This window comes from Nipponia nippon, unplaced genomic scaffold (assembly GCF_047370975.1).
Source record: "Nipponia nippon isolate SJK-2023a ecotype South Korea unplaced genomic scaffold, ASM4737097v1 scaffold_3, whole genome shotgun sequence".
Taxonomy (NCBI): domain Eukaryota; kingdom Metazoa; phylum Chordata; class Aves; order Pelecaniformes; family Threskiornithidae; genus Nipponia; species Nipponia nippon.
The window spans coordinates 73,254,082-73,277,882 of NW_028262347.1; the positions used below are offsets into that span (position 1 = coordinate 73,254,082).

Sequence of the window (23,801 nt, forward strand, 5' to 3'; positions counted from 1 at the left end):
TCATCTGATGCAAAGGGAGGAAGGGGCTGTAACATATCTTTTCAAAAGAGTGAATTGTAAGGACCTCCTGCATTTGAAGAAAAAAAAAAATTCTAGAGCTGATTTCCTGATCTCTGGGAAGAAATGGATCTTTTGTCATTGATTCCGTGAGGGCAGGAAGCAATTCCAAGTACATACATGTATGGTGTTAATAACACACCTTAAAGTAAAATAGAATAAGTAAAACTTAACTAACATAACTTTGGGGAAAAATTCTTCCCATTTTTCTGTGGCTGCAGAAGGTCCCAGATGGATAAAATGGGAGTAAGTCTGTGTCATACAGATTAAATGGGTAGGAAACACTTGCAAGTGCTGGACCACTGGTCTATGGTAAAGTTCCAGAAACTCCCTCCATGCCTTATGCAGTAGGGAATAATAATCAGGAGGGTTTTTTTTATTTCCAACAGCTGTAATAAAAGGCCTTGAGAAGTTATTGCATGGCCACCTGCAGACAGACCTAAATGTGAGGCAGTTCCAATCTAGAAGGTAAACATGAATGCACTATACTCAACCAAAGACACCCCTAGTGTGACATATACCCTTATCAGCTGGGTTTTCTGTATGTTTTTTTTCCTGGGACATGCAGGGTCTTTTACTGAGACATTTAAGACATCCTAGGGCAACAGCTCACTGTCAGTGAACCCTGAATGGATACTACATTCATTGCAGCATCACCTCTGAGAGAAATAAAAATTGGATAAAGACCAGGAAGAGCACATGGATGACTGTGGTTATGTACTATTCAAAAAATAATTTGACAAGACAGGAGAAGGTATAGGATTTAGCAGACAGCAATATGATGGGCAAAATACTCACAAGTATCATTCTATCATGCGTAATGTATGAGTTATTCCCCTCTAGAGTGAATGCAAATGAAGTAACAAATCCTGATAACTTTTCCTTGTCCATGCTCTATGTAAACCTTAAAACACCACCATAACACTGCATTTTTTTAAAATTTCATTTTTTCTTTTCTTATTTGTGATTATTACCACAGCACCCAAGCCGTGTCATAGACCAGGTTCCTAATATATTGACCATCTACACTATGCAGAATAACGAACAGTCCCTGCCTGAAAGGACTAAGAGCAAAATTCAATAAATTTATCAAAAAGTCAGGCTCAAAAAAGCTACAAATCCTGTCTACAGTCAATGAGAGAAGCTGTGGCAGAAGCCACTGGAGAATTCCAGGATGAAATCTGGCATCACTGGAGTCAGTTGCAAAACTCTCAACCTTCAGTGAAACCAGGACTGAAAATGTATGTTTCTGCTTCATAGCCCTTTGCTCAGACAACTCAAACCTGGCATTTCATAAGTTTTCGTATTTCTACTCCTTGTTCTTTTGCACCAAACACATTTTTCCTGTAACTTCTGTTCATGAACTGATATTTTTATAATATAATCAGGATATAACTATGTCTAATTCTATTAATCTCTGTCCAAGTGTTCACTAGTTAAAGTATGAAATCTTTCACAAGGATATATCCAAAATTTACACTTCAAGATTTTTTCACAACACATCCTGCTTTGAAATGCTATTTCAATGCTTCTTGTACTTTATCCTGCATTTCTACTGGTGCATTTAATAAGACTTGGCTTTCAGATTTAAGTTTCTTCTTTAAAATAAGGAGAATTAGTGCACTTGGGATATAGGACACTCCACGTAGTATTGCTGGCACGCCAAGATAGAGCCACCTGAAATAAAGGATGAGCTTCATTAAGTATATAATTCGTGAAAAAATAGCAAAACTATGCAGCATACATTGTTTTGCAACAATTGCCCAGCTGCTCTAAAGCTTGTGCCTTGATCCTTTTGGATCTCACAGAAGAGGAATCAATATGAGAACGGAGAAGATGTCAGTGTCAGTGAAATGGCTATTTATATCACCCAACTTCAGGCAACTAATTTAGCCAGCAAAGTTAGCCACCTGGTACCCTTATGGCTTTCTCCACAGGGGAAAGAGAGAGCCCTAAAAAGGGCAGCTCAGACCACCTGAGTAAAACTTCTGGGTATTCATGAGCTAGCACTCTTCCAAATCAGCCTCAACACAGTATTAAAAGGAAGCAGCCTGAGGCCATTAGTTCAACAAGACTTCTCTTCAAAATTCCCACAGTGCTCTTTGAAGGACTACAAGAGCATGAAGCGTAGTATGCTGGGGCAATTTCCAACTTGGGTAACTATATCATCTCTATAAATTTCTCCTATATTTTAATTCAAGTACTATTTCAACCAGTCTCCGTTCAAAGATATTGCATAGTCAGCTGTTAAACATCTGACATTTTTCCCACAAGGGCTTACTAATTTTAATTTTTTTATCAGAAATCAGTTTTTTAAGGTCTGTTCTCATGAAAGGCCATTAGTGAATGTAATTATGGCACCAGAACATTTCTGTTCAAAGGGGCTTCCAACATCTGTGGCAAAGGTTGCACCTGACAAATAAAGCCAATGCCAAAGAAAAATGTTGTGTCAAATCTTTAACACAGGAGCAGTTTGTCTAGTAGGAAAAGATAAAGAGCATTCAATTATATTTCTATGCATGTAATAATACAGTAAGAAGGAGAAATGAAAATAAAGTACAAAATATACCTATATGTGACAATGTTGTACATCCTACACGCTCCTTCTCCGCCACAAGTCATAGTACCCCACTTCAAGCAAGTGGTATCTATCAAAGCTCCAAAATAAATGGGAGATGGAATTCCAGCTAAAAAGGATATTAGCAATGTTTTTGTGAATAGCGTATTTTTTTCTGATTAGCAGATAGACTATAGAACCTATGCTGTTTCTTAGTTACTCCATCCATCCTGTCCTCTTGCAGCATGAACCATGTTCTCTGTATTTCTTATGTTTGCTCTTCTTCCTTACCCACTTACCCTCAACCAAAGGTTTTCTTTCCTGTTGCCTGTTTGAGAATATATACCTGCTACAATATGGACTGTGATTCCTATTCAAAAGTCAACATCTTCTCTCATGACTGAGAGTGAGTGTTGTGTTCAATAAACATATAACAAGAGCAATGAAATGTAAAATGGCTTTCAGATGAACAGCAGATGTAGTCAGCCTATTACCCAGTATAAATAAATGCAAACAGAAAGCTGTTCTCATTTGTCATGCTGCCTAGATCTGTAAAAAATCACAAATTCTTCCTGATCAAAGGCACTCCGTAGAAGTACACTCCTCTGCCATGCCCATAGCCCTAATGTGATCCTTATCTCACTCTAGAACAGACCTAACTGTGCTTCTGAAGTGTGTTAGAGCTTTTCTTACCAAATACTCTTGAAGCTAGTCCATGGATACCCACTCCAAATGACTTTTCTTCAGGCTTTAGAGACCTGTATGATAATTACATTGTACACCAATTAGTAGAGGTGACATTAATAAGAAATGTTTACCTCTGTTTTTTTTAAATCAAACTCTTCATCGTATTAGGCCCAAACCATTCTAATTAGAGCACTAGTTGAAAGAGTTCGTTATCCTCATTAGGTGACATTTACTGAAGTTCCTTAACTAAGACTGCCAATCACAAAAGGAAAAGCTGTTGCCCAGGTATCACCCCTTTGGACTGAGGCCAGTGCAAAGTGCAAGATAGTTGTGCCTTAATCAATGTCATGTTGATGTGATCAATAAACACATGGGTATCACACAGCTCTCAATATGTCAGTGCACTGACTCAGCGGTCCTACGTTAATTCAGGATACAGCTGATAGCCAGAAGCAACAACAGGTTATAAAGTTGATATGACACTAAACCTTCACACAGCATAGAAATGACATAAGATCTCTCTATTCTTCCTCGCTCCATACACAAACTAACATACTTTTAATTCCTGGGGGTGTTTGACCTCAGAATAAAAAGTCCAGTAGGTTTCTTAAGATAAGTACATTTTACTGTACCTTATTAAGACCATATACCCAGGCATGGCTGCTAAGGAAAAAATGGAGCTGCAGACTAATGACAATATTAAAAAATAATGAAGCATCTTGTCACAGTTTTCTTCTCCATCACAGTGGCCCAGAATTGCAGAGACATTTTGAGATGAAAACCCTGAGGCTGCAACACAGGTGCAGTTTTCAAATACCTGTCAAAAGAATATTTTAATCACGCAAACTTGTCAAAACTCACACAGCGAGTGTGAAACTTGCACAGTTGGCACCTAGCTCACTCTCTCCTGAACACGTGTATGTTACACATGTGCAGCACTGCACTACTGCACTGCAGCCTCTCTCCCAGTCTGCCAGGCACAGGTCCAACCATCATTTGTATGTGGCATATGGGGTTAGAGAACGGGAGGGAGCTATGGTCCTCTTATGCAGCTGGGACTATGCTTCCTCAAGGAGGCCATGATCAAGAGAGCCCTCATATTTCTCAGCACAGCCTGGCTATGTGGTTCTTCCAGTGCCAATAGATCTGACCCTCTTTTTCATAACTTAGTATGTGGTCTTCCATATGCCAGAAGAGAAGAAACCAGAGATGTTTGATTGAGGCTGGGTTGCCATATTCTCAGTCAAAGACTTGCTTCTACTGAAATCACTGAGACTATTGCCAGAATAAGGGGTCTCAAATGTCAGCCAAGGGGAGCAAGGGCATCAGTGTCTGGCCCTTACTATCATCTAATACTTCTCTAAAATATTTGTGAAGTACAGAGGCTTTCTAAAATCTGGATGATTTGGGATTTTATTGAACTCATTATTTTTGTTTGTTTTAAGTCTAATTAGAACTTACTTTTTTTAATGGAAAATGTATTATTAATTAAGATAATAAAAGTTCTATAATACCTGGTTACTTGTTTAAATCTACAAGGTAAAAGAGATTATTAAGTCCATGCTACAGAATTTCATTTTGGCTGAAATGTTCTTGTGCACTCAGGTTTCCAACTGGCAATACCTTGAGAATAATTTCTCACTCCATTTTGAGCATTTAAGATTCCTTCAATTATTAGAAGAAAAGGAGGCTTCTTCATTAACTCAGGATATTCTATGATTCTATTGGCAGGAAGATATGCCAGGGGAGGTTTAGGTTGGATATTAGGGAAAGGTTCTTCACCCAGAGGGTTGTGGAGCACTGGAACAGGCTCCCCAGGGAGGCAGTCATGGCGCCAAGCCTGGCAATATTCAAGAAGCATTTAGCCAATGCCCTCAGACATATGGTGTAAATTTTGGGGTTGTCCTATGCAGGGACAGGAGTTGGACTCGATGATCCTTGTGGGTCCCTTCCAACTCAGGACATTCTATGATTATATTCTTTAATTTAAACTTAAACTAGTTTCATATTTAGTTTGGAATTTCTGTTGCCACTCAATCAATTTGTCGAACTATTTATCACCTTATATATCCAATTAAATATACATGTGTGGATATTTCCCACCCTATATTGATATGGATATTTCTCACCTACTATATTTCATAGTTACAGCACAATAAAATGTATGCTTTACCACACTTTTTCCAGTTCCTCTTGAGGCTTTACACCCAGCAAGACAAGGTGTCACATATGTGATTCCATTGTTCCCACAAACAGGGTCCCATATTTTAAGTGGGCAATCACAATCCCTGTTGCAGCCAGCAAGTAGAGTATTTTCTGCATATGAAACTTGCTCTATTCTGAAATACATTTAGAAGATGAATAAATATTTCAGTAATGAAATACCTACAGTAACCCCTGTGATGTTCCAGATTCTGTTCTAGCTGAAGTGTTGATCCAGGACACAATCCTACGTGCTCCTATCCTGGAGTCATGCCTTTCTATCTTTCTATAGGATGTTATGTTATATTAATATTATAAATTCATAGATAGGTATGCATACCCCACAGCATTTTTCTCATCTATGGCATGTATGTTCTTGATTGTCTGTAAGTGTTACATATACCTACATGTGCATTTTACAGACACACAACCCCTCCCAGTGGTTAATGGCAGGCTTCAAATCAAGAAACTGCAGATAAAATATCCTCTGATAACTCAATAGAAACCAAATTCCAGTAAACCAGTGTAAGATAAAGAAAGGGTTTTGTCCCTCTCTAATTCTGAAATTGCATTCATGTATGCCTAATTTGATCAACAACAACTTATTTTTTCCTGCAGTTACATGACTTGAATGTATAATTATATTACTGAAAGAATTAACATGGGCATGCAATTGCATGAGTCTTGATGTAGATATCTTTTTTAATACACTTTATTGTTTAAAACAGGGATAACAGAAGATAGACCTATTGTCTCATGCAAGTAAAAAGCCTTGAGAATTTAGATCATGAAACTAAAATGTTGCAAAACTATGGAGTCCCTGGCTGATTCTTGACAAGAAAAATCATTCCAGTGTCTTAAGATTTAAGTCCTCTTGTGTCTTAAAGAACATACCCTTCATAGGAAACTGTTAGGCCAGCAACTGGTGAAGTATCACAGACAGTCCAATAGGCAGCAAAGTAGAGAAGGTATTCCAGTAAAGATACCCAAAATGCTATGTTCGCAGCCTGATAGATATTTATCTTGAATTTCTTCATGAATAAGCCTCCAAAAAAATACCCAATGCATATAACTGGTAAGTTGTAAACACCTATTTAAACAAATGAAACTTCCATGTTAAAATAAAGGAGGAGACCATCAAAGCTACCCATAAGGGAAGGCTGTGTTTGGCAAAGACTCATTTAGTGCCTGTGACTGAATAATTTAACTACAGTTAGAAATGGGTCTCTACTAGTTCCCTTGCACAGCCAAAACATCTGCCAAAGTCAACAGCAGTTGGCAACTGCATGAAGAGCGAGCTAGAGGGTAAGACTGAAATGATTAATTGGAAAATTGCAATCTAGGGTTCCAATCTAGTTCCAACACACACACACACAGACACAAAAAAAAAAAAGGCAGGGTTTACATTACAGGCTCTCTAGCTGAGAGAGAAACTCAACAGAAAGATAAGCTAGTGGAGGACATTTGGTGCACATTGAGCATGACAAAAAAGAGGAACAGACTTGCAGTTTTGATATGAGATTACTGAATGTGCTCTCACGCTTCTTTGCTGTGTGATACTTTAATGAAGCAAAGACTGACTGAAAGACATTTAGGAAGTATCTGTCTGAACAACAGCCCAGCAGTGCAATGTCAAGGCAACACAGATAAGATGTAGGATAGTTACACGCCTTTGGATGCACAGCTTCAAAACACTGGTAACAGAGAGCAACAGTAATACATATAAGGTCTGGGACATTCCGTGTGGCAGGTTTTAAAGAAAATGGTGCAGCTACTGTGAAATATGAGCACTGAGTTAAGGAACAGAAGTAGATGTACTTTAAGATGTTTCTTCTATAATGATTAGATAAATTTTAGTCTAATTAAGTCACTGCAGTTAAACAAGGGAACTGAGAATTTAAGACATGATAAAGTGGAACCATAGAAAGGCTCCTACAGTTTCAGGACATTTGCTTTGTGCTACAACTACTTGCCATTACCATTTCTCAATGCATGACACCTTCTTGTCCTCACTCATAAAAAAAGACAAGCTGATAAAGAAGAGACAAAAAAAGACAGCTATTCGGTCAGTGCTTTCCTTCCACAGAGTTATGCATATGGAAGTGGATCTGAGGCTTTCAGAAGGCCCAAGACCAATACTTGAGGAGCGGAGATGATGGGAAGTGTTGAAGATCACTGGCAATTTTAGCTGTGCATAGGTTCAACCCATCTGTATCTTAAGAGTTCTAGCGATGTCATTTTCATGAACATGAAATCCACCCTCTGTTTTATAGTAAACTTTTTAATCAAGATAATATAATCAAGATAATTGGGCCCACACTCTCTTGATGCAAATTAGCATATCGTCTTTGAGATCAGTGGTGCAAGTTTTAAATCAGCTGAACTTTCTGGGCCAATTCAAAAGATGGGAAGTAGATTATTAAATTCTGCACAGAAAATCAGGAGATGCTTAGCAGAAAATGCATGATTATTTAGAAATGCTTTGTAGTGTGGAATCTCTCATTTGTAGGAGCATTTGACCTCAGTATGTATATGTATACATGTACACATGAATATATATATATAGAGAGAGAGAATTTGCATAGAGACATCACTACTTGGTAGAACACAGTAAAGCAAAATGCAAACATACCAATTAAAAAGATGGCATCCGATGCAGATTTTCCAAACTGTTGTTCCAAATATTTGGGCATGAAGGATATCATGCCATTGAAGGCACTGAACTGTAACACAGTTATGCATATAAATAACATATAAACTGGGTTGTGAAACAGAGCCTTGAGGAATGGGATGAAATCTGGAATGAAATAATGCAACTAGTTAGTGTGATGCTTTATGAAATGAATCATGCATTTCTTAGTGTGGCTGAGGGAAACAGAAATGGCCCTTAACTGGATCAGGCTAATTCTTATGCTTCGCCAGACACCACAGGCCATAGATTACTTGCTTAGCCCAGGCTACCCCAAACATGTCTCTTCTACACAAAGATAACCACACACACACACACGCACACTAATGCATGCTGCTGCTTATAAAAAAAAAAAAAAATCACAGTAATAATCTTATAATAAAAGTTTCCTGAAACTTTTTAGCTGTATAGTGACTGAAATTTTCACCTACAGATTTGCAGCAGCAGCTACTCCCCATCATTCTTACTCCTTTTTTCTTTCATCCCATGCCCTCAAAGCATTCACCAGAACATCTTTCCTGCACCTGGCATGCAAAGGGAGTACAAGGGAGAAGGGGAAAAAAACACACTAGATAGCCGTGACAACCTGCCCCCAGAGACCTGACTTTGCTTATTGCTACTGTCAGTGATGGGGCAGAAGAGGCCTGAAGAGGGAGGTGACCACAGTTATTCCCACCATACTCTCAAAGTCTGGATCCTCCAGTCTTCAGCCAAGTAAGCATCTGAGAAACTAATTTACACAGGTCTTTTCTCTGCATAATGCCTATTAAGTCAGGATCGGAAGCATAAAAAACCCCCACAATTCCTCTTTGTCTAATGTTCTCTATTAATTAATGTGCTGAGCTATTGTCAAGAAACTCTGCAGAAAAACATAAGCATCTGTAAAACAATGACCATGCTTCATTGAAAGTGGGCACCACTTAGAAAAGATATGTATCTTTCAGAGGTAGGCAAGTATCTTACTAGAAGAGGATCTGTCTGCAAGTCTTGCAAAAATGTGTCAAATACCTGAAACACTATAAATAGGCTGTATGAATTATATATGCCATGCAGTTTATAATCAGACCTTTCTGAGGAAGAGATTAATTTTAACTATAAATACTTCAATTTTCAACTTGAAACCCTTGGGGATATCCAAAAGCCATCTGGACATGGCCCTGGTTAACCGGCTTTAAGGGGCCCTGCTTGAGCAGGGCATTGGACCAGGTGACCTCCAGAGGGCCCTTCCAACCTCAACCGTTCTGTGAAATGAAAAGATACTTAATTCAGGATATTCAGGGACAGTGGACATTCACACCAACACAAGGAGGGAATGATGATGAAGGGACTCTGGAGTACTAGGACCCACAGTCTGAACTAGGAACCTTTCCTCATCAGAGCAGTACTTTATTCCTGGATTCTTTTAAGGCTACATGACAGCAGAGAAAGATGCTGTGTTTATCAAAACGAAATTGTAATATCAGCCAAGATCTGAGTACTCACTCTGAGTGTGGTGCATTTGCAGGACTCAGCTTGAAACACCATGGAGAGGTAGGTGGCACTTGGCACTTACTTTCTGAAAATGAAGATCCTGTCAAGGGGCCCTGAGCTGGGTATACAGAATCATGAGACTACTCTGAAGATCATAGCCTTTGACGTATTTTATTCACTTATGTTTCCAATTAGCACAAAAAATGGAAGAAAAAAATAGCTTCCTACAGATATATAGATCGGAAAGACAACAGATGGGAATGTTGCCAACGGTAACATGAACAAATGTAAGTCAAATAGATCCTTGTTCAACAGCCATTAAATGTTTATGAGACACTTAAGCACCTGTCAATTCCCTTTTATGGCTTTAAGTTGGACTCAAGAAATGCACAAGACTTGTGTTGGTTTTCTGCTTTTCTGCACAGTGAATGTGGGGTACAAGCAACTAATATCTGCAACTTGTCCACAGCTCACTGAGGTGTAATATTCTTAAACAGATTTCAGTACATTAATCCTCTGCCAGGAAGAAAAGCTCCAGTTCTACATACACCTGAAATGCAGGAGGGGGAAAGGAGTGAATTCAGATCCTGGATCTAAGAAATTAGCTTCTTCCTCTGCAAGGAGCCATTCTAAATCCCTGCACAAATCCTTTGTACTACAGAAAGATGAAAAACAGAGTATGCATTTCATACCTTGGACCCATCTTTACTTACAAAAACACACAGACATAGTTCACACCTTAAGGACTAAATTACAAAGGAAATACAATACAATATAACTTACCTTTAGCAATTTCATACATGGTCTCTCTGGCTTCATTTTTATTATTTTCTTGCAATAGTGCTACATTTTTTTTACTCATTTCCTCAGGTTTGTTGGTTTCTCCTTCCTTCACAAGTGACTTGGGCAAAAACCAAAAAGGTATTCCTGCCAGAAGATTCAGTGATGCACAAATCAAAATGCCCAGCCACCATGCTCCAACCCAGCGGGCATCAGTAGCTGTTATAATTATGTCCTCTAAAAAAAGACAAAAAAAAACCCAAAACCAAAACTACACATCTTACATTAGTTCAGAAACATTCTTTGCTGTCATTGTGTGTTTTTCTAGTCATCTCTGACACCTGATATATTAAAAGCATTTTAAAGATTCTTAAAATGAGGCTGATGAAAGAGAATAGTCTCCAGTTTTCTAATGTTGCTCATTTTCTGGCAAATTTCAGTGTTTTGTATTAAATCAATTCTACCCCTTTCCTATGTTAAGGCAGAGGACACAACTGTTCATCAAATAATTTATATGCAGATTCATTTGTGTATGTGTGAATTCAGACCTTTTATTGAATTTAATGTTATACACAGATTTTTCATTCTAAAAGAAACATCAGCAAACTCAGATAAAATGAAGATACCTCATATTAGCAAAGAAACATATTTTAGTGTTGATAAATACACCACCATGCCTACTGATTTATATGTAATATTTTATATATTCATCCTTTACCTGCATCTACTGATCCCAGATCAACAAACAGTTCTGCACAGAATGATGCCAACAAAAAACCAAGGAAGGGGCCGATTACAGTTGCTGTATGTAGACATCCTAAAGTATGAAAAGGAGAAAATATAGTAAATTAGAACCTAGATATAATTATTTTCTTGGAATTGTCATATATGTTTAGAACAGCTCTACTGAATAGACATTTGCACCTAAAAATGGCCTCATTTCAACATGTTCATCTCTAGTTAAATTACAAGTTCTACAGTATTATTATTTTGATAAGACAGTAATGTCTGTCTTCTCTCTTCCTTTATTGGACTGAAGGGAGTCATAATAACCTTCTCGTTTGCTTTTGTTTATGTTTGTTTGGGGGAGGGGAGTTATCACAATAGGGTAGATTTACCGAGGTAGAAGGGTGAATTCTCTGCTTTGGCAAAATCCTCCAAATATGAAATGCCTAAAGGCATGATGGGAGTTTCACCCATTCCTCGTACTATGTTTCCAACCATCACAAATATCCACAGCAAGGACCCAGGCTCTTTTTCACATTCTGTGAATAAAATAAGAAGCCAGAATTAATGTTTTAATTCGAATTATTAATTAAATTCTAGAGATAAAGGCAAAGAATTAACTAAAAGCTTCAACTTTGATGGGTAGGTCTGTCCTGTAAAACAGGGAAATAAGTAGTTGTGATACTCGAAAAGCTCCAGAACAGGAAGAAGCTGTTGCACTTGCTGGAATAGAGTTTAAATCCCATCCCTCTCCATGCCATACCTTGTCCAACCACCTGGCAGTCCAACCACTTCATAAACTAGGCCCTTCCCTTTACTCATTTCCCTCAGCAAAACTCCCATTTTCATGTCAGTGGAGAGAAGACAGTGCCTGAACATCAGTGATGAAGGGATGAAAAATCATGCCTGACTAACCTGATCACCTTCTACAACAAAGTAATGCTTTCTGTTGACATGGGGAGGGCAGTGGTTGTTGTCTACTTGGACTTCAGCAAAGCATTTGCCACTGTTTTCCAAACAAACTGGCAAGATACAGACTGGAGGGACAGTCTGCGAGATGGGTGGGACATTGACTTGTAGGCCACACTCAGAGGGTGGTGATCAATGGCTTTTACTCAGGCTGGCAACCTGCCACAAGTGGGGTCCCCCAGGGACTGATACTGGTCCCCATGCTATTCACTATCTTCATAAATGGTCTGGGTGATGGGATTGAAAGCACTCTCACCAGGTTTTCTGATGACACCAGACTGTGTGGTGAGGTAGACACATCAGGAGGGAGAGCTATCTTACAGAGAGATCTGGACAGTCTGAAAGAGTGGGCTTGCAAGAACAGTATGACCATCTCTCTGAAATTCAGGAGTCTTTTGCAATGATTCAGGTAATTGTTGCATAAAGCTCATACATTGTCATTTGATTATAAGAACATTGTCTGAAATAAACCAGAAGACTTCTTGATTTCACAGTGAGATGACACCATTTTCTTCCAAGAAAGCCATGCCAGTGCAGAAGATGTGGTGTTGTTCTACCTTTGCATGGAATGAGATTTCTGAGTTTTTCAGATTCTTTGCCTTGATTCAGACTGCTAGCTTCTGGTTTACTAATGTCCATAAGCCCCCAGAAAACCACATGGAGAGTAAATGCGTATGTGTCTAAATTATTGGCTGTTTGCTGGTAACTTCAACCGGCACTCTGTACAACAGTCCTCACCAGCTGGAAACCCCAGCTTAGACCCTTACCTCAAAGCTCTGTTCTAGCACTACAGATTTTTGCCTTGCACGTCAATGTCCTCCCTATCCAGAAATTTAATCTGTCCTGTTCCTATATGTTCGGGTATTCAATTTCAGATTTGGGATATCTTGAGGGCAATGCAAATTCTGATTTGGCAAATAATATACAAATTCTACCATAACTGGCACATGTCACCAAACGTTACAGAAAGGTTTTCTACCTCCATCATACCTCTGCAACCTAGAAGGTCAGTATTTCCCTGAGCAGGCCTGCGATCTGTCAGTCTGGGCACTGCTCTGAGGAAGTTTCACTTCTGAGTCACTCACCGTGACCTTTATGCAAGTCTCAATCAAAATCAAGATCCATAACAATATATCTGGCCAGTCTGCTGAATCTCTCTGGGGTTCTAGCTCTCATTTATTCACATCCATCCTCCTACATAACTCAACAGAAGAATACTGTGCTGCAGCACAGTATCCTGTTTGTCCCACATCAGGACAGTTATATCAGGAACTATTATGACCTTTAGTACTTTCTTTCTCTCACTGACCTTGGATTTCTTCATCTGCTTCAGATTCCACTGTTCTCTATGGCCCACTTTGTCATGCTGAGACTTCTCAGTGTCAATTTGTTAACAAATAAAAACCAGCTTTGTTAGCAGCAACTGATGACTTTCTAAATGAAGGCATTACCATTCAGAGATCAAGCCTGGATCTCCTGTATCAATGTCAGATTGCTGTCAGCAAACATGGGTGAAGCAATCCACACACAGATGTGGTCAAATTCAAACCAGTTTTTGCATCACAGAGGAGGTAGACTCATATGTATGAGCATCGCAGTTTTGCTTGTCCATAAACTAATAGAGAAACAATCACCTTACCCAAGTATAGTCATAGGCTTGAGGACTTATGGGTTCTAGTGTGTACATTGAATGGCTGTATAATTTAGATGAAAATGCTTTACCTAGCTATACCTTAATTTGTGCATTTATAAAATGAAGAAAAACAGTATCTGAAATCTTCAAATGAAAGATTAATACCAAGTGCTATTAAGTATAGACTTTTCTCAACTTTTCACTGTAAAGATGGAAAAACTAATGCCTTAAGTGACATGCAGTCTTGGAAAGCTTGGAAGCCACATCTGTTACTAAATGGAGACACAGAAAACTACAGTACAACACTATGATTTGATGTCACTGTGTGCATACAATATTACAGCAGTGTGATTCAGCTTTAGCATATATTGGTGGAACATCATCACAAAATATAACAATGAACTGTGGAATTCATCCACCTAACTTTTGCCATTCACCAATCATCTAAGTTTCCAATTGTCAGTAGGCACATGCAGGAGATTATCTGATCCACCCTAAAGTAAACTATGAATGTCCTTACAGCAAGGGACACACTCTGCAAGAGCTCTGTAGTCTCCTTTGACCAGCTATCAAGGGAGCCTTAAGAGATCATTCAGACTAAATGCTTCCCTTTGAGGTAGCTAACTACTCAGGAGATTAATCCCATCCTCACTGTGAGGATTTTGTGTGTGATTATTTAATAGTTGCCTCTGAGCCTTTTGACTTCATAGTAGTTACTTTATATGCGTACTGCTAGTGCATATACATGTTCCAGTCTCCCAGATAAGTTTCAGCCTAGTTTAAACTATTTTCTCTTTTCTCTAAAAGGAAGTGGCAACTACTTTTTTGCTCTATCTCTATTTCTCATTCTTTTATTTCTTGTGTGGTACAAAAAAGCATCCTGATGCCTTTTACCCATTGTCCACATACGTTTCCCACCTCCTCACAGTATCATAGCATTTCAAGTCAAAAAGAGGAACATTTGTGAGAACAACCTGGTGTTATATTTCCCCAAAGTCGACTGACAGGGATGTTAACTGAGCTGCTCGGATACTGTGAAAACTGCATGAAAAAAAGCTACAGATCTGGAGTCACAGACTAAAGAAACAAGAAGGCTAGGGAATTTCCTGACGTCTAGTTTTTATGCCTGATCAAAAGCAGGACCCTGAAATAATTGCTAATAAAAATAAAATCCTATTTACTTAAACACTATAAAAACTGAAGAAAAAATATTAGTAGACATAGGAAGAGTTATACCTGTTGATGGTTCCTCTGTAGGTAAAGAGAACAAGCTTTGATTAACAAGGCACAGAGGCATGACTGAAAAATTCTCCCGTGGTGAAATACTGCTTTCAATATGATACCTGTTTGAATCAAAGGAAAGCACGTATAGGTTAAGAAGAAATGCATCAGAACCACCTCTTACGTCTGTACTTCAGCAATGAAGCTACCTATAAGAAGAGCGTAGCTATAGGAAGAAAGAAACCCACATCAAAACTTAACTGAGCCTCAGTAACAAATCAGGGTAGGAACAAAGGACCTGTAGCAGGGAATCAACCCAGTGTTTTACCCAGACTGTTATCTATCCTCTAACATAATCTTGTAACAGATGCTTCAGGAGAAGTTGATGAACAACCCTAATGAAATCCTTCATATCATCTTCTCTCCTACTCTTCTTACATTCTAATCCAATTTACACTGAAGCAGAGGGCGCCACCAAGGCTGCCAGAGCCATACCACATTGGACATAACAGGATTAGAAGATCATCTTTGCTCAAAAGCTGTCTCACTGATTAAAATATAGGCAAGCCTAAATGATTATTTTGTTAAGCCAAGCAAAAATAGTGAAAAAGTGGTTAAAGAATCATTATGGTCTGTAAAGGTCTTTTCAACACAGTGATCAGGTATGATCTGTCATCCAGGCTCCAGATCAAAGACATCTTTAAAAATAATCTTGTATTGCCCATCCAAGCAGATAAGAGTTAGTAGTGTAATGTGACAGTGTCACAGGCCACTGTTCTTCAGAGAGTCCACACAAGAGGTAGCACAAGGACGAAGGCGAGGCAAGGCAAGGGGAAGGGAAGGTGCCCAGCAGAGGGGTGACTCTCCTCAGGAAGGGATGACTGACTTTTGAAGCCATCTCACAAGCAAAACAAAAGAAGCTGCTCTACAATTATCATATCATACCCATGCTCAGCAATGTCTCTCTCAATAAGCAATGCCATTTCAGTGGGAGAAGTTATGGATTAAGGCAAGTAAGGATCACAGAAGCTGCTGTAAGCTAAGCAAAATACTCACCTTCCAAATAGGAAATGAGGAAGTGATATCAAAAGACATCCAAATGACAGAACTGTGCAGCCCAAAGCAATTATTCTGGGTCTGTGAAGCTTTGCTCCGAAGTAACTCACAAATGCTATCAGCAGTAAGTTACCTGCAAAAAGAACCTGGTCCTTATTTACAAACCAAGGCATCCTTATATCTTTTGAAGTGCAATAGAAATTTGAGTATAGCTTGTTAGCTCAACGTCTGTTACTTGCTGTCTTGTAAAAACTGTAACTAGACAGGGAACTGCCTAAATGATGCAGTAATTCCCTTCTATCTGTGATCTTTTTCTGGGAGAGTTACACCACGTGGAAAGAACATGAGAACAGAAGGCAGAATGGAAAAGAGATCATGGTGAAAGAGATTATTGACTGCAGCTATGTAAAGAAGAAATTTCCCACTGCTTTACATAGAGACCAGGCCCAGGGGCTGCAGAATAATAGCTGTTTTAGGAAGTTATTCTCCTAGGATACTCTACTTTGCAATGTGTGGGAAAATACAAAAGTATATATCCAAGTGTTTTTGTATTGAAAATAATAAACACAAGATGACATACAGAGAAAAAAGGAATAACAAATTAATATTAATTTCAGTAATAGTTTAAGAGGAATTAAAAAATACAGATTTTTTGTACCTAGTACCATTTAAAAATACAAATGGGCTAAAAATCTTCATTCTCTTCTCCTCCACTTTCACTTCAGAATCAGTTGATGTTCTATACTCTTCATTTATTGCTATGCAACTAAGAAAAGAATCAAGCTTCATGTTATGAATCAGGTCCTATAAAAATAACAATTTAGTAATCGTACGCCTACTGATTTTGTGATCTTTTTGTCAAAAGAACAAAACCATGTCTCTGGGTGATGAAGTTTAGGTTGGATATTAGAAAAAACTTCTTCACCGAAAGGGCAGTCAGGCATTGGAACAGGCTGCCCAGGGAAGTGGTTGAGTCTCCATCCCTGGAGGTATTTAGAAGACGTGTAGACGTGATGCTTAGGGACATGGTTTAGTGGTGGACTTGGCAGTGCTAGGTTAATGGTTGGACTCGATGACCTTAAGGGTCTTTTCCAACCTTAACAATTCTATGATTCTATGAGCATCATGCTCTGAAAGAAGACAACATCTTTTTTATCTATGGTTGCTAGACAGACTGTACTGAACCAGTGGCTGGAATGACACTTAAAGACATCCACTTACATGGTCCTAATAAGTTCCTTATGTCTGCTGCACACACTGACTCTTAATCATTTCAAATATTAATGATTATTCACAGTTATTTTACATCCTTGGAGGTAAGAATGCCACAACTTGTTATAGAAAAGTGCATATAATAGGGTAATTTATTTAAAATAATAAGCCTTTTACATATTACTTCATTAATTTTGGCCATTTCATATTTCTTAAAGTCTCCTCCTTATCAAAAGCAAGAATATATTCTGGGTATTCCTTCTCTATCTTAACTTGGAGCTGCCCCATTAGACTGCTTTGCAGGCAGCAGTGTGGTGTTGCCAAACAGTTTCTTCTTCTTGCACGTGCAGACATAGGAGGCCAGGAAAAGGAGGGGAAAGAGCCTTGTCTTCCCTCCCCACCAGTGTATGTGAGCCTGTACAGACCATTGCCTCAGCTGAGCCAGGGATAATATTCACATTGTGACTTTAAGGGCATAAAACTCATCCTCTTAGGATCTCTATTTAGATGGGTTTGAAGATATCAAGCCTTTTGTTTGGCTTTTGTGGCAATGACAAGACATAAGCCTGTCACTTGACAATAAAACTCACTGATAGGCAAGGTAAGGGTCACTAACAGTAGAATTGGAAACTTTCTTTACAGTTGTACAGGTACAAAATCTTGAAATACTATTGAATTTCAGTAAGGAGACAATCCACTCCAACCAACTTTGAGGTCACAGATTAAAAGAACTGTAAGACACTAAATATGACCTTAAATACAAACAAAGTTCATAAAATCTTTCTGGTTTCTTAGTTGATTCAATACAAAGCTCATAAAGTAGTTCTATTTTGTTAGTTGCTCTGTCATATCTTAAGATAGTGCAGAAATGAGCTGAACCAGCTTTTAATCCTAAACTTCCTCATTTAAGTTGTCCTGTTAGTTTCCAAAACAGTAAATATGTAAGTACCAGCTGAAACAGTAGGATAGATTTGGTCACTATGGGCACATACAGCAAGCAATAAATTGCTGTGGACATAAGAGTCACTAATATATGCTCAGCCAACATATTATACTTTCAAGGAATAAGAAATATTAAAATGAGTGATTACCAATTTCAAAGCTTCCATTAATGATTCCCACTAAAGAAGCTGGAATATTAAATTGTTTCTCTATCTGTGTGTACATGCTGTTCATGTAAGCACCAGACATCGTTTTACCAACAAGTGCAAGTGATAATGCCAGCAGAAATACCTAGGAAGGAAAGAACAGAATGCATAAAGAATTCAAAGTTATATATTTAGGAATATTCCATGGTTATCTTCCCCACCAAAGATGTGCTTCCAGATAAAACAAGTGAACAGTCCTGATCCACTGATACCTGTGTAAATACAAGTTCAAATCCTATCATCTGTCCTTGTCCACAGAGTTATGGCTTCACTATATCAAAAAAGGAAGATTTTGTTCTTCATCTGCTCCCATCGACCAAGACTGGCTTCAGAAACCTTAAGCCCCATTTCCCCAGCCAAACCAGGCGCGGCATAGCCTCTCCCACCGTGTGTCTGCTGCAAGATTGCCATCTGCAGGACTGCATAACGTCTGCAGCCAGACCGGGGTGCAAAGACGTTCGCACTCTTTGCTCATCCAAATGATAAATTACTTGCAGAGCTAAGATCGTTTTCTTTGATCAAATTACTTGATCGAGTATCTGCTCTCCCACCTCAGTAGAGTTCATGAGCCCAGAATAAGTCGTTTCAAACAGAAGTAGTAAATAGTGTGTCCTTTTTACGAGAATCTAGTAGCAAATGACAGTAAAAAAATAAATGAGAATATATGCAGTATTATTCAAATCCTTTTAACTTTAGGGTTCTTAATAAACAGTATTTATGAAAAAAAATCAATAGCATTTTTAAAAACATCTGCTGAAAATGCTGAAAAGCATAAATAATGTATTTGGCCTTTGAAGTACTATTAAAATCAAGCTATTTTATAACCTTTTATAGAGATACTTGGCAACTTGAATAGTCTATTTTTGGTACATCAACAGCCAATTTTTACTGCCATGTCACAATTGGTAAGGCTCATTTCACAGGTTTAAGAAGGAATGGTAAACATGTCAGACTGGGGGGATTACACAAATTCAGAGGTGGAGCTTCAAAGGAGCAATCAACCACACCTCCAACACATCAGAGAGTGTAAAGTTCAGGGACATAAAAAGCAACACATGATTGCTTACAAACTTGCTTGACCTTGGTTAAGGCATTAAGGATAAGGAAAGAAACAGAACTTATTCATTCATTTAGTCTAGATTGTAACTTCTATCAAACCACTATAAGTGCAAGCAATTACAGTTGTGTGTTCATAAAAAAATTGCTAAAATATTTCTGTACCTTCAGCTTGGAAATGCAGCAGGATTTGCCCCCTGCATGTGGCTTCTCATCTTCTTTCATGTTGCCTTTTTTAATTGATCCCAATGTCTGTTTCTGAGTCTGTCCAATGAGCCTATTACAGCGTTGAAAAAGACAAAAGAAAAAAAGAAATATTTTTCTCCCACGTTTGCAAAAAAATCAGGTTCTTTCTAATATAATTGGTATTTGAGCATCTTCCTTAAATAAATGCAAACTGGATTCCAACAAAACTGGATGCCAACAAAAGGTACAAGCCTATAAACTTTATTCTAATCAAGAAAATTTGACACGTGAATGTCAACAATGTAATGGCTAGCTATTTCTCATCGAATACTGAATGCTGTCAGCAGCATAGAACCAGCAAGCAAAGAACAGAGAAAAGAGACATTCTGAGGGCAAGCTAGTTAGTCTGTAATACAGCTTTTCAGTCTTCTTCACAAGCATTTGGTACTGACCACTGTGGGAGACAAGACTATGAAGACCTATACATTTGACTGATGTATACCAGTCTCTGTGGCCCTTATTTACCATGCTTGTCCTTCCTAGTTTAGTTCTGCTCCGCATGTTCTATTGAGCCCTCCCCTCTTCTACTGGCATCAATGTAAATTCGTTAGTTTTAATAGAAATAAAACCAAAACCACCAGATTAACTCAAGTTCTAAATGGCAAGAAACCAGACTCTGTTCTGCTTCCTCTCCCAAGATTTGCAAAAACATCCCTCTGTATTTGTCTACTTACTTTTAGTCATCTCCATCTCGACTTGATGGTTAGAGCTTCTGGTAGTGCTAAGCCACTTTCTTTCTTACACATCTTACATATTTCCCAAAAACATGTTCAAAGAAGGAGCAATATATTCTGGGGACTTGGAGTATACTCACTTGTAAAAGCTCCTACACATCTGAGAGTTAGTACCATGAGTTAAACAGGGAGAATGCCAGTTTAAAGAAGATTTCTCTCTAAGGATTGCCACAAAGGCTTCATTAAATCAAGTTATTCATTACAGTTCCCTCTGCCTAATGGGGTAAGCTGAAGAAAACCAGGGCAAGTCAGAGCCCTACCTTACAGACGGGATGGATATAGGTTAATTTCCTCTTTCGTCTCAGATATACTTTCCAAGTGTGACCTTGTGGCACCTGCTCTTCTCTATGTTTTCCACTTCATGGAGCCATGGCTGGGAAGCAAGTTGTCCTTGACAAGCCCACCAATAGGACTGAATTGCCTTTCACATTCTTCAACCCACCACCCCCCCAGTCAACCTCTTCAAACACTAATTTCTACAGCAATGTTAATCCTCTCAAATGTGTTTCTTAACTAACTTGATTCCTAGCAAATTCATGGGCATTAACTCCTTCTACAGCTACCTCCTCATTTTCAGTCTCTAAAAGCGTAATGCATTATTATAGCATTCCTGGAAATACTTACTTTACAATTAAGTGTAGGTGGTCAGTAACTCGGACAATTAACTATGATATATAGTTTGTATTTCTGCTTTGCTTAAAGATGTTTACACAAACTGTGTTCAATCACCAGTACTAAACCGTGCTCATACAGCTTTGCACTTTCTTTGCAATTTGGCACAGAAATTTATATCCCAGGGAATCATTTACATTTTATCTTAGTACTGCTTTATTCAGACTGTATGCCACCTGTGATGCCAAAAAGAGAGCGACAGAACAAAGATTGCAGTCCCCTATGCCTGTCCTCTTCTGCTCCTAGGAGGCAGCAATGGGATTACTATACCAGTCCCTGCATTTCACTAACATACACAGGGAAGGTCATCTGGCTAATTACAGGTTTTCTCTTCTGGTGCTAAAAGAAACCAGCCAGCAACCTCTGCCCAAGTTTCTCTTGGGGCATCAGAAACATCACACTGCCCCTCATACAATTACAGATGACAAAATGGCAACGTTTGCCTTTACTTAATTGTTATCTTCCCTCAAAGCATAAATTATGGTAGAAAAAATGCATTTCAATCCATTTTTTACTGGGAAGATTATTAAGATTATTAATTGAATAACAAAATAGAATTATTACTTCCAGCTGTGTTCCTGAGGTTTCTTTCCCCAGCTTTAAAATATTTTTGGTGTCACATTTGGTCAAATGGAACTGAAGCCAACACAGATTAACAGCCTAGATTATCAGAGAGATGTAGGTGCGTAACTCATTCAGCTCAGGTGTATTTACACCACACTTTAAATCCAGGTTAGAACTCAGACTACCATTTCTGTGCCTAAAGATGAACCAATAGTGTTCCCACTCTCTTCTCCCATCTCCCTGCTCTCCGCTGTGCATTCCTGTTGCTTTACTTTTCTTCCACTCTTGGGCTCTCCAGGCTCTTCTGCAAACCATTTTAAGTCATTAAAGGCAGAAATTTAATGCAGCAAAAAGATTGCTTCCCAGGTAGTGAACTGATTTGGCCTGCAGAATGGTTCAACAAATGTCAGACCCACACAAGCAAAAGAGCAGGAAAGTGGAGCCAAGAACGTGAGAACAGAGGAGAAGGTGGGGGTGAAAGCGGAGTAGGAAAGGATGGAGAGTGAAACACACCCATCTGAGCACCAGTGATGTGTTATGTCACCTCAAATATTTGTTGAACTATGGTCTCAAGCCCTAACCTAAGCTGCCCAGGCCAGCCCTGAACACAGCTGGCCTCCTAGGATCAGCACAGCTGTAGGGAAATTATCTCCTTCGTTGAACATCAAGCAGTATCTCTTTAGCCAGCAGCAAGAGGAGAGGCAGCTTATGCTACTATGACATTCACGTCGTGACTAAGTTTTGTAACAAACCACTTGAGGAATTTGTGCGGGCCAGGTGAGACTATATATCTATGCAAAAGTTTGCCCTCGGGTTCTGATTGACCTACCAGCTATCATGTAAACACCTACACTTGAATCCTACTCATCAGCCTCCAGCGTCCACTAAAACTTCAGGGAAGAGGTCGGTAAAATCCCTCCTTACAGGATCTTACTGCTTCCACTTCTGCACTGAGTTTGGAACACATTTATGGCAGACTAAGAGGTTAGTTAGCAGTAACATCACAACTGCCTCTTCCAGCCATCTCCACTACCGGACTAAATTTCTACAGGCAACCAGAAAGACAGACAAGTAATCAGAAGACTTGTTTTTAGAAGATAATCACTTTACATAGTATACAAAGAACTAAAGTGCACAGTGTGGACAGTTTTAGTACAGGCTACAGCTGCAAAGCAGATGCATGAAGTACAGCCGATGTAACTCGGGCTGAACAAAGTTGGCTTAAAAACAAAGCAGATACATCCCGCGTGGATCAAAGCAGGCATATTCAGCGTGGCTGACAACAGCAGGCAGGCTAGCATTGAGAGACATGAGTTTGCACCCATTTGTCCTACACAAACCCATAAATACATTTTATAGTTTTAAACCACATTTCACCTTAGCTAACCAATAAAAAAAAGAGAACAAAAGCACACAAATATGTGGATTTAAATGTCTAGGAAGCAATATTCTGCAAGTTGTCTTGCCTGAATCCCAATGGAACATCCTATTTTCAATGTAAAATGAATCTTCCATTTGGGTCAGCTTAGTCATATGGATAAACTGACAAATCCTTGTTTTGTTTACAAACAGGTTTAAAAATCACGAGGTAACCAAGCAGAGGGCAATTATAGTGTCAGAATCTTTAACTCTTTTTTTTTTTTTTGCAGTTGCAAAAAGCATTTTGAAAACTTGTTTTACTAGGCAGAGTTCAAATTGTTACTCAACTACAATTACACTAATGTTAGACTGAGACAAAAGAAAATATTCTCAAGACAAAACAATTAGGTACTTACAGTTTTGAAAAGCTTTTCAGAAGAAATGACTGATATTGTACACTTAAACTTTGACCTTTATTCTAAATTGTTGAAAATTAACCCAAGTATACTTACTGCAGAACTTGTGTTTTTGCCAGATTGTTTCAGCAGTGCATTTTAGAGTACTCACTCAGATGTGGAAGACATGGGCTGAGCTCTTCATTAGAAAAAAGTTAAGCCCATCTTTCTCTTCCCCACCAAAAAAGGTCAAGGGCTACAGCAGTGCCAGATCCCTGAGGATGAAGTACTGACACTCCTGCCCACTGAAGACACCTGGAGAGTGCTCACAAGCAAGAAAGGAATTTCAAGAGTGTACATAACTGTGT

General features: G+C 38.7%; 1 protein-coding gene across 2 annotated transcripts; it reads right to left on the reverse strand.

Moving 5' to 3' along the window:
• Positions 1-1,559: 1,559 nt before the first annotated feature.
• LOC104017959 (solute carrier organic anion transporter family member 1A2) lies at positions 1,560-23,478 on the reverse strand. Of its 2 annotated transcripts, XM_009471041.2 has the most exons (15): positions 23,455-23,478; positions 19,629-19,740; positions 18,351-18,492; positions 16,048-16,180; positions 15,007-15,113; positions 11,561-11,707; positions 11,161-11,259; positions 10,446-10,679; positions 8,136-8,300; positions 6,398-6,593; positions 5,475-5,640; positions 3,934-4,118; positions 3,308-3,372; positions 2,627-2,744; positions 1,560-1,734 (listed from the first exon to the last, which is right to left on the reverse strand). In XM_009471041.2, the coding sequence occupies exons 2-15, from the start codon at positions 19,686-19,688 to the stop codon at positions 1,575-1,577; spliced, it is 1,977 nt and encodes a 658-aa protein (XP_009469316.1). In that variant the 5' UTR covers positions 19,689-19,740; positions 23,455-23,478; the 3' UTR covers positions 1,560-1,574. The 2 variants fall into 2 exon arrangements, with proteins under 2 accessions (XP_009469316.1, XP_087620957.1); XM_087764831.1 differs by lacking the exons at positions 18,351-18,492; positions 23,455-23,478.
• Positions 23,479-23,801: the final 323 nt, after the last annotated feature.